Genomic DNA, 12,098 nt, shown 5'->3' with positions numbered 1-12,098 from the left:
TACAGGTCTGCGTGTTTATGAATAAAATCAAACCACAACTGTATTTACTTAGAGACTGAAAATGAAAATTATTAGTTCAAGCTTAATGAAAACAAGACCAACTTAGAAATAATCATTCCTTACAGTTCATCTCGTTGCCTTTGTGAGAGCACCATTGTGGTTGTGATGTCAGGTTAATGTGTGTCAGGTTAACGTCTCCCCAAGATCTGAAGCCTTAGGATCCACAATTCAGTTTGCCACAGTGGCTCAAAGCACAGATGTTTCTCCAGATGGGAAATCCAACAGAAAAACCTGGAGGCATTCAACACAGAAGATTCAATCCATCTGGAAAGAAGAGAAAGAGATACTGTTAATTTATTTTAAATAAGCATTCAGTCACACTGAGCTGATGAGCAGATTTATGTACCCAGATCACACCACCACTTTGGTCAGAATAGAACAACTGTATCTGTAATCACAATTTTATTGTGGTAGCCTGGATTCTGCCCTCGCAGCACATTTCCAGCCTGGAGACACTTGTACACGTTCTCTATTCCCCCTCTTCCTACCAATGCTGCTTCAAGAAACAGGGAGCTGAAGGAGTTCACACACAGCACAGTCCCAGGCTGTCTACCTTAAATAACAGACTTGTTGTTCCGACTAGTCCCACCAAAGTTCCAAATAGCACCATTCTGAAGAGACAACACTGCCTCCTTCTTAGTCACGCGCTGACAGAGTTCAGCTCTATACGTTAAATCTAACCCTTCTTTGGGGTACGTGAGAGTTGTAAACGGATCTTCAGTGTTAACAGAGCAATGCAATTTCCACAACACCAAGTTCAGAACCAGTCAGAAATTAGCCTTTAATTACCTGTTTCTCCCCCACACTATGTACTATCTTATTCAGTAATAAACATAATCTTAACATGAGCTATTACTAGGGACATTAACTATTCCCAGTGTGCAAACAGCCTCTTCTGTTGGACAGCTGTACCTTAGTCCAGGAGACGGCAATAACAGCACTTGAGCAGCTCTGCCTCTTGGCTGCTGCACTGCAGGTACTCTTTCGTAAGAAGCACCATTATGAAAAATGCTGAAGCGGGCACTTCCTGCACGCTGGACAAGAAGCTGCATATAACACATTTACCAGAGCTGCTAAGCAAGTTTCACCAACCGACTTTCAGAGGTGAGACAGAGTGAATGCAACAGCATACAAGGACTTCAGGAAGAAGTCGGTGGGTCTGTAACCTTTCTGCCAAAAACACACATTCCCACTTTCTCTCCCTTGCTGTTTCCCATACAGGTTAAGAGGCCTATTTTAAACTTCAAACTCTTAAATATTATTTTAATATTATTACAAATAAAATACTCAGCTTATGTCATTCATGTCTACTTATCCACCACAGCAGATCAGCAGTTGGTTTCTAAACCTATCTGGGCTCCATGGTCTGCTTCAAAACTCCAGCTGCGAGCTGTACACGCTGCACCATGCTGCTGGATTCCCCACACCAGATACTGTCCATCACAGTACTGAACCGTGAGCTGTTAGGGCAGCAGCACTCCCTAATTAGCTTAACACCTTCCCTAAAAGCTATTTCAGAAACAACTCAGCTGAAAGCCAACAGCACACGTTCCATCCTTTCAGACAAGGGAAGCAAACAGTTCACGTATCCTTGTCTCCTATCTCACCTCCTGACAGGTAAGAGACAGCTGCTCTTCACAGGTGCATCTTCTTCGCTATAAGGCAAGAGCACAGAATATAAAGTAATGGAAATATAGTTTATATATATATGAAATAATATATTGACACGATCAGAAGAAGTGCCCTCTAGAGGGCAATGCTGCAATAAATTTAAGTGCTGAAAAAAAAAAAAGAGGCTCATAATGGCTGATCTCTGTGCTTCAATACAAACATAGCAACGCTGTGACAAACACTGCTGAGGAGAGCAGCACAGGCAGCCACCTCCCCAGAAGCACACAGCAGAACACAAGCTGTAAACTTCCAGAAACTGCTCATAGTATTACAACTGCAGTAAAATCATAGCATTAAAAACAGATGGTTTTTGTATTGTGAGCTCTGTCTCAGCATCAGATGTGGTAACAGGGGCACAATAACTGGTAAAAATAACACACCGATATTCTGTCACTGCCTCGAGGAGACATGCCTATAGTACACAGCCAACAATGCCAACTAGGTTGCACAGTGGTCCTTGATTCACCATCCAACTAACAAACGCGTTTCTGTCCTTTCAGTAAAGGAACTCTAAACTCTCCCTCCTACATCCCCCAGTGCTGTCCCACTCCAACTCCCTCCGACAGCAGTCCCTTCCCATGCGCTCCAAACGTGCTGTGCTGCAGCTTTATGGGCTGCTGATGGTGACAGCTCTGCCCACCTTCCTCTGCCCATTCATTGTGTCACTCTGGATGCTGAGAAGCAGCTTCCTAATGCCTGGGCACACTTTCCTCTGCCCACAGCTGCTGTAATTGCACAAGAACTCCACTGGTCACACACATTCCTGCAGTAGCAAAGTGAAGGTATGCTAACATCATTCCACATTTCAGCAGCCAGTCTAGACAAAAACAGGCATGGGAATTTAGTTGCCAAAGTCTAAAATGATTCAAACACAAGCTGAGGAATTCACAGCAATATGCAGAGGTTGGATCCTTGCTCCTCAGCCCTCATCCTGCCCCATTCACCCACAGGACCACTCAGACCCCCCTCTCCCCCTCACACATACTTTGCAGCTCCCAAGAAAAAGGCAAGGTTTTCAGTGCTTCACCAACACCTGCACTTCTACAGGCCTTGGGGAGTGGTGGAGAAGCATTACCAAAAGCTTCCAGAAGCGGGCTCCTCTCATTCTACCTGAGCTACAGATAGCCAATACTTGCAGGAAAACCACCACGAGCTGGCTGCCATTTTTATTCCAGCAGCAGCAGCGTAAGGTCACAGCACTCAAGGTTAGAGTTCTATGAAATGCCGACAGACCACTGTGCACATCTTTTACCATTTGAAGCTGACAAGGAATTTGAAGCAGAAAACTTTATGCAGCTCAAGAAAAGCTGCTTTTGTTCCCCATTAGTGAGCAATATGAACTACCAGCCATGGGAAACCAAGCTGACACCTGGCTTTCTTTGGAAGCTGAACTGCAGCGACAGCGCTTTAACTCTTCATAGCAGCTGCATTGTGAAGGGCTTGTCCTTTGGGCAGTACTGGAACACCCTGAAACTGAAAGGGAAATCATCTGGCAGTCAATGCAATTGAATATTAATACATGCAAAATCCTTTTATGGAAAGTAAGTTCCAAACTCCAGCATGTTGTGAAAAGCAGTAACACAGCCTAGTCACAAGCCTGCCAAAGTAACAGGCAGAGGTAAAATCACAGTTTGTTTGCCTCCAGGTGAGTTTTATTACCAGCTGGGGCAAACACCTGAAGGGCTCCTGGCCTCCACCTCTGGGTTCACCCCCCTACAGCTTCCAAGTGATGGCTGCTTCATCTGCTCAATCTCAGAATCCAGACAATGTCTTGAATGCACCATCAATTCACTTTGTTCACACCAAGTTACTGCTCAATCACAGCATTTCTCTGTAAATTTGAGAGTCTAGAGAAAAAACAAACTGCAGAAAGTCTGTTGAACACAATGACTATTCAGAAAGCAATGAATCCTGACTTTTCCATTGGAAGGCAAGCAGCACATCAAGCAACTTTTGCGGGGACACACTTCTTACTTGCCTCAGCTGAGCCCCCAGCATGACATGGCCCTGTAGCAGCGCAACAATGCAGACGTCATACAAAAATAGATGATGGTGCAGACATCTACAAGTACCAGAAGTACACCATACAAGGAAAGAGGTCATACTTATTTGTTCAGAAGTTACCACCTTGATGGAAATGCACCTGTTTTAGAAACAGCAGAGAATGGACAAATGTTGCCCACGTGCACTGCCTCTTCCCTTGGCCAGCAAGGGCTCTGTGACATACACAACTCGGTGGAGCAAGACTAACCAGTCCTCCTCCACCTATCGAGGTTTGTAGTCACTGCTGCATTACACACATGCCTGCCAACAGCCCTGGTAATGAGAAACAAACGTTCAACAGAAATCTTGGGAAAAGCCTGATCCTTGCATCTTGCCTGACAGCACTGATCTGCACTATCAATAATTTGCTGTGAATAAGGTGGTGTCAAGACAGAGCCCGATCTTTCTCAAAAGAAAGGATTCCTTTTTAATTTGTTCTGCATTATTAAGTACAGGGAAAAGAAGCCTGAGCCTAATAGAGCCATCCTTGGAGTAATAACTACTAATTAAATGCAAAACAGGATGCACCTCCTATTAATAACCCCACCAATACCACAAAAAAGTTTTACTTCTTAACTTAAGAACCTTTTGATTCCATATTGATAGTCTGCATATAAAAAAAAGCATCAAGGAAAAAACAAAATCACTTTCAGGCACAGGACTGTCACAAACCCCTCACTTTGTGATAAATCCCGTCATTAAATAACAAATCATGGCTTGTGGTATGATCATATACTTTACAAAGCCACAGAGACTGAACAGAATTGTTGAAGCATGCTTGAAGACTTTTTAAAATGAAAACTAGTCTGTTCTCTTACATTCAATTACTGATAGAGTGTTTCTGGACCTGCAATTAAATACTGCATAGATTAATTACTTCCTAAGCTGTGTTATTTTCCCCATTTCACCTAAATAATTTGTTTTATTGTTGTTATATCTTTGCTTAGCAATCCTAATAACTCAGTGCTGCATCTTTTATCTGAAGGTTCTCTCAGTGTCTCAGGGCACCATTCACTCTCCCAGAGTAATGCACGCACTGTACTATGGCAACACTGGAGTTGCAAACACAGAGGTCAAGGAAGTCGTGGACAGGAGCTCCTCTGCTGCTGTACGCAGGGGGAGGGCTCAGGAAGCCCTTCCAATCCATGCAATTCATAAATGCATTGCAAGACACATTTATGTACAGATATCAAAATGTGAAACTACAACCAACCTTATCTTCCTCTGTTATTGCATCAGCAAGGTCAGTTCAAAGCTCTCCACTGCCTTTCCTTTCCTTCCAGTAACCACGACAAAGCAGTGCAATGCCTCAACTGACAAACAGTACCCAGTTCTGCTCTTCAGAACAATTTATAGTAGAAGTTACTCCAGATTGAGATACGATCCACCTACGCTACAGGTTAGCAATGAGAAAAAGCAAATGTTTAACTTAGAAACAACATATATAGCAGTATAAATAAAAAAAAATACACAAATAGCAAATAACTGCTCTCCTACTCATCTTTTATTCTGGGTGTGCACTTGCTGTGCTATGCTCAGTGGAGCCTCTGAGGTATGAGCAAGACCCAACCCAAGGGCAGGCACTGGGGGTCGAGCCCAGCCATCCCAATGGGCAGCATAGCTACCGCACAGCGCCGAGCTTTGTGAGGTCCTACACAGACCTTAACTGGTGGCAGACAGGCAGCAGGAAAGCTAACCCAAGTTCATCCCAAACCAGCATTCCGTGTCCGTAGCTCCCCTGGAAACTTCAAAATAAAGTCACATTTCTGTGGTTTTAATGACCATTGCTTAGGCTCTGTGAACAGACTTCCCCACAAAAACACAAGCTATATATACCAAACACGTAAGCGTAGCTCATTAAATCTGAAATTAAAAGAGCTAGATGACATAAATCACAGAGAGAATGTACTATCAGATACAAAACAGGCCAACGCTTCTCTAACTCATAGCAGCAGCACTGGGCACTGCTGGGCCTCAGAAACAGGATTTTGTTTTCCCTGCAGTCTGCAGAACCCTAATATCCTAACAAACTCAAAGATTTTTATCTATCTCAATATCTAAGTAACCTATACAAAGATTTTCTCGAGGGTCACAGACCTGCAGTCATGCTCTCACTGTCAGGGTAAGCGTGCCACATGGTAAGCACTGCTGGGCAGGAAGGGCACACAAGTCACCGTGAACAACCACATGGGATCATGGTCACAATATGAAATCAATTACAGAGTTTTGGATTATTCCTGTTTAAATGATTGCACATTAAAACTTCAACATGAAGGAGAAGCTCTAACACACTGTAAAACTTCGAGCAGCCCTGAAGCCCAGTGCCCAGCTCTCATGCAGTCCCTGCTGTCCTCAGAAGGCATTCTACTCTATCTGGGAGGAAACACTCCTCCTTTTCTCCTCAGTTTCTTACCATATCTGAACTCCTGCTTTCTGTGGTTTGCTTTCTCTCTTTGGGTAATCCTTCAATCCCAGTGAAAGGCAAATCACTTACGGAGGAGTAGTGGAGATCAGAACCACCAAAAGACTAATTTACTTAATATCATCAGATAGAAATTTGATTATTCTTGCAAGCCGAGACCACCCCTCTGTGCATGAATACAGCTGCCCCTCTCCTTGCAATGTCACTTGTTACAGGTGCCACATCAGATCCCCATAAAGTTTTTCAACAGTATCTTGTTTCAAAACATATTAACAAGAGGTGTTAAGTGTTTTTTTGCATTTGCCAGCCATTAGTTACAATCCCTTCTAGTAGAACGAGATTAACAGTAGTTGGACACCACTGGATTACATTGCTGGACTCCATGAAGCACACTTTTAATCTAGATTAATTCTGACTGATTTTTTTTTCTAAAACCAAAAAGCTGCTTTATGAACCCCAACCACAGAACACCTCCCATGATAAACTCTAGAAACAGATTCCACAGAAGCTGCCATTTAAAGCTGATATAACTAGAAGTGAGGTAATATCCATACTACTTCGGCATGATTATGACCTAAAAAAGTTTCTTAGAAGTCTGTCTCCATCTCTTGATAGGAAAGGAAAACAAAACATAACATAACAAGCATCCAGTTTCCTTTTTCCCCTCGTGACTCTCATTCCACCAGTTAGAGCAGAACAGCACACACATAGTTCTATTACAACAGCCATAGAGCTGCTTTTTCAGTGCGACAAACACACCTTACTGTAGGAAACATTAGAAGCCAGCAAAGATGAGCACGGGAATACAAAAAAGCAGTTCAGTTATGAGCTGCGTTCATCTTTTCCCTACTTTTCACCCTACGCCGGCATATTTCAGCATGTAATTGCAAGGAATTATTTCACAAAGTGAGCTTTAAACTCATATTGTCCTTCCACTGCAAACCTGGCAGGTCGGAGACACTGCTGTGTGGGGGGCACGAGGACACAAAGTATTCCAATGGGCATTTCAAGCTGCTATCCCAAACTTGTTCGGAGAACCTCGCAGCTCCTATCATGGCTTATCTGGATGACTCCAGCTAGAAGTATTTTTCGAAATGATTTTTGTTTGGTCAAGTGATACAGACGCACTTTGGGCTAACAGTACCAGAATGCTCTACTTAAGCTATTTTGTCTTAGCTGCTGAGAAGGCTCTACGCGCTTTGAACCATTTTCAAAGCTGGCCAGCAGTCGTGTGCTGGATGTGAATTCTGCTCCTTTCAGTTCTCTCCCTCCCACTTCCCTGAGTTACAGAATGAAGTAGCAGTCGGATGGTTCCCAGAACCATACCCACATTCATTAGCCCACTACTAACCTGACTCTGATGCTGTAAATTGGGATGCTAACAAACATCATATAAGTTTAATCAATTCACAAGATGAAGAACAACTGAAAGGAAACCTGAAGGCACACTCACGTTAAAGCTTCAAAAACAGCAAGCCACAAAATGACAAAAAAAATCCAAACACTCTGCAAATCATGAGAATGCTCATCCTTCAACTGTGCTGGACAAGAGAAACAAGATTCAAACATCCCTGTCATACGTACATCTTATCTATTACATGGAAGACACCATCTGCTTCAAAACACATTCACTCATGTTAATGACATCATCCTCTTAATACAATGCAAAGAGGCTAGCATTTAAATAAACCAAATTGTGTATCAGATCTTTTCTTCAGCACCCTGAAAAGCCCACAGGTGGATTAGGAATAAGACCAACTGCCAATACTTTCTATAAGGAAGAAACATTCATTTATCTACATGTGAACAGCATAGATATTTCCTACTAATTTTCCTCTAGACTAAAGAGGAATACACTTAACACCTCTGTTTTAGCATTAAGCTACCTCCATGCAGAAAAACGAGGCAACCAATGAAAGCAGAAACATCCAGGGGGTGGGGGGGCTAGATTTGTCTAATTAAGCCAAGAGAACTTAGATTTGTACAGAACAATTAAAACTGATACAAGAGAGAAGGCATAAGATACCTCAGTCACAAAGGCCGCTGCTATCTCAGATGTGAACCAGTACAGCATCACACCATAAAACCTGTTACCTTTAGCCCTGCCTTGAAGCAGGCATGCCAGCTGACTCACCAAGCACTGGAGAAGAGGTGCTTCAGAAAAGCCTACCTACATACTCACTGAACAGGGACCTACTTAACAACAGATCTGAGAAAATTACAGGACAGACTGCTGCAGCACCACCTACAAACCACAAGCACAATGGCTGTCCTGTAACTGGAAGTATCTTCTCAAGATTGCAGCAGCTAGTTACTGGTTACAAATACCAGGTGGCTCTTCCAAAACCATTTGAATCACAACCCCAAAGATGTATTAATCATATCTATTTTAACACAGTTCTAACCTAGAAGTCCATAAGCAGTCAAATCAAACTACTGGGCTTTCTAAGAAGAACAACTAATAAGGAAGAAGTGGCTAAATTCCTTCTCAATCTATTAACTAACAAGCACCTTGAAACCATAACATTATATACATATATATGTAACTATGCATGCCGAAGTGTACTTGCTACTGCTTAGTATGACCACACTGCCCACACACTTCACTTTGAAGAGGGCTGTATCCTCACCGCTCTGATGCAAAGGACAAGAGCTCGATACAAACACACTTTGTAGAGAAACATTTCCTTGGAATTTCTGTCACAGTCCATGGCAGCATGAGGTGATACCACAGTCCACCCTCAGGGAAAACAGCTAGAAGCAACACTAAGTCACATCTATTTAATTCCCCAAAGAGCACGAGGTGAAACCGTACAGGCTCAGAGGCCTGCCCCAACGAGCGTTAAGAGAAAGCCCTTCTTTTAAACAGCTAAACTAGATGTTCACACCTGTAGGAGGTAAGCTTGCAGTATCTAGCAAGTACCAGAATAAAACTAGATCTAAGTTATTCATTTCACACTGAAAACGACCAGCAGGCTAAGAAGCCTTGCTCGGATACACAGGTGAAATGATACAAACTGCCTGTAGCAGAAGGCCAAAAAAATTCTACTTCTTTCAAATGCTGCTGGTGCACAGTACTGATCAATGGGTCACTACACATTGCAGGAACGAAGGAGAACACTGTTCTAAGATAGTTGTAACACACATAAAACAGACGCACAGCTTAAGCTGTGGGCACCACCGTAAAGCTGACATAACACAGCCACAGTTCCAGTTAGGCCACAGCATTTTCAGTAACAGCACAAACCTTTCAGGGACACATTCTAGCTCACACAGCAACTGCTGTAAGAATTTAGGAGAAATAACTTGATGCACTTAAAACTCGTCAAGTTCCTACTAGTCAACTAGTCCAAATTACTTATTAGGTGAAAATGCCTATTTTTTAGAAGCATGAACTGAGGCATAGCCTACTCTGCCAAGCACAGCTCAAACGTAGCATCAGTCATTAATCAACATCTTTGCTCATAACACCCAAAAGCCACCAGGTAAGCTCTCCTGTGATAGTTACAATTTTCTTTCTTTTTTTTTTTTTTTAATGAGAAACAGGAGAATTAGAGACTTGTTAATAAATCTGCCTTTTTAGACAGGACAGAACTCACCGTGTCTCTACAATAAACATGACAGAAGAAATCCAGGAGCATCTTGACTAACACACATGGCTCCGACACATGGAAAGACCTTCAATTGCCATCACAAGTTACATACTAGGCTGGGAAACAGAAAAGCCTACTCCATGTGAAATCCAAAATTGTTATTTGTTACTAATAACAACTGATTGCTACTGTATCTTGGTTTCATGTGTTTAGGCATAAGCAGCTTTTATTTACAGGCTAACAACTATTCCAGTGTTCACTTGGAAGAAATTTTAACAGCCCTCCCACAGCCTCTGCCATCCATTTTGGAGGCTGCCCAGGGAGCCACACGAGCAGGGGGACCCCACTGAAACAGAACTGTTTGAGAGGAGCTCTCTCTCTGTGCTACAGTAGTTTCAACCTTCCTTGCTTGTGAACACCAGGATGAGCCTCAGAGGACTGTGTGCAAACTTTGTAACATACGCATACAGCATAGTTCAGAGATACAGAGAAGCAGGGGTTCTCCAGCTGTTTTCCCATAATACTTTACAAGAGGGTACAAATTACAATTAGCCACAGTGGAAGCTGGTTACAGAGGTCTTGAACAAAGACTGTTTGGATACTGGGAAAGACAGTCAGCAGAAGAATTCAATAGTAGCCCCATTGCTGGCAAGTTGTATAGGCAAAAAAGTTGACAGCAGGTAAAGAACACAACCCAAGCACTCAAGGTTGGGTGGAGCATAGGAAGCAGCCCAGGGAACAGACTCAGCCATCCAAGACAGACCTCACATAGAGTCATACAGGTATGCATTAATGTCTTTTTCTTTTGTAGAAGAGAAATTAGCATGTTACTGCCATATGAGAAAATAACTTCAATCATTTCAAGGTCAAAAATCAGTCAAAGTTACAGGAAGGTAAGAGTTCTATTGGATTCTTCATTATTCTTACCTTAGCTTCATTTGTAGACACAGGCATTTAAAGAATACATCCATTAACTCCTGTAACATCTACTCCTCTAAGTAAATGAACTTTGAAAAGCCACTATCCTTTAATTTAATTTTGGGCAAATTAAAACCAAGGAGCAGTCTCATCTGTAGCCACCTACCATCGAAAACTGGACTCCAGAACTGAGAGAACCAAGAAAAAAAACAACTCAACTTGCTCCCTAATCGTTTGTTTTCAGTGCTGGATTTGCTCCGAACAACACTGAATTCAGGAGCGAACACCATTAGTTACATCTCGAATAGCAGGGCACTTAGAAAGCAGGCCTTTCTAGGTGCTTCATCTGATCCCTTTTGTATTCCCCAAATCCTTTGTTCTAATGCCTTTCCTACATAACTTTAAGTCTCAGTATTAGTACTGCCCTCCTGATGCAGAAGTATGCACACAGTGAGGCTCTTACAGAGCCACCTCACTGAAAAGGGCTTCCAAAATCTTGAGTTGTTATTTTGTATGAACTTGGGACATGACAAAGGGAAGGGCAGCATAATTAAATCTGTACGCTAATGGGAGTTTCCTGCCCTACTACAGGCACCAAAGCAAGCAGGGATGCTTCATTTTTGTGTCTACCCAAAACCCAACCAAGTTAAATGAACAAATAATAACACTAAGCAGCAATACAGGGGTTCTCCATAACTCCCAGAATCTTGTGTGTAAAATACCCATGCCAAACTTATAATTCTTATCTAAAGTGAAATAAAATAAATTCAACAAGTGAATATCTAAGTTGATATATTGAAACAGGTAACAGACAAAACAACTGGCTTTGCAATGGTGACTGGTCACTTCTCACTGTCACATACATCAAGATCCACCCTGCAGAAAAAATCAGCCTCAAAACAGAATGTGAGGTTTGTGCTGCTGCATCGTTAGATTCTTTCCTAAAGAAGAGACCTCATTGTTACATCAATTAGTATTCCTCCACCCCAGCAAAACGCAAGGAAATGGGAAAAAAAAAAGCCATGAAAGGGTGATCTAGCCATTTCACAGCTCTGCCTCCTTACTCCACCCAGTCTCTCCTCTGCTCAATGGCTGCACGCAGCATCCATAAACACGCTCAAATCAAAAGAAACACACAAAAACGAGGACCCTGAGAACAAGAAAGATTTGCAATACATCTGTTAGAAAATATTTTCTTTGTTTAGCTCCCTAACAAAATTTCTCTATTTAATAAAATGACTCGAAGGACAGGTAGCGTTGTGATAGCAGACCCTCCCTCTTCCAAAAACCCGCTGAATGCTGCACAGTCATTTATGAAACAATTACCACTGAACACAGGTTCTTTGGCCCCCCACCTCCTAATACTGTATAAACAATACTGTCACACAAAT

General features: G+C 42.4%; 1 protein-coding gene across 17 annotated transcripts in view; it reads right to left on the bottom strand.

Moving 5' to 3' along the window:
• Positions 1–12,098, bottom strand: part of PAFAH1B1 (platelet activating factor acetylhydrolase 1b regulatory subunit 1) — a 29,130-nt gene that overhangs the window by 15,457 nt on the left and 1,575 nt on the right. For 6 of the 17 annotated variants that reach the window (XM_015295661.4, XM_040650001.2, XM_015295660.3 and 3 more), the window contains exons 2-3: positions 1,668–1,715; positions 124–324 (exon numbers count right to left, since the gene is read on the bottom strand). In XM_015295661.4, coding sequence (XP_015151147.1) covers positions 124–155 — 32 coding nt within the window. In that variant the 5' untranslated portion in view covers positions 156–324; positions 1,668–1,715. Of the gene's footprint in view, positions 1–123; positions 325–1,667; positions 1,716–3,075; positions 12,067–12,098 lie in introns of those variants that run through there. The other 11 variants (NM_204324.2, XM_040650002.2, XM_015295659.4 and 8 more) reach the window with 6 other exon arrangements.

The sequence above is a fragment of the Gallus gallus genome, chromosome 19 (assembly GCF_016699485.2).
Source record: "Gallus gallus isolate bGalGal1 chromosome 19, bGalGal1.mat.broiler.GRCg7b, whole genome shotgun sequence".
In the NCBI taxonomy this organism is placed as follows: Eukaryota; Metazoa; Chordata; class Aves; order Galliformes; family Phasianidae; genus Gallus; species Gallus gallus.
This window is presented reverse-complemented; position numbering and strand designations above follow the sequence as displayed.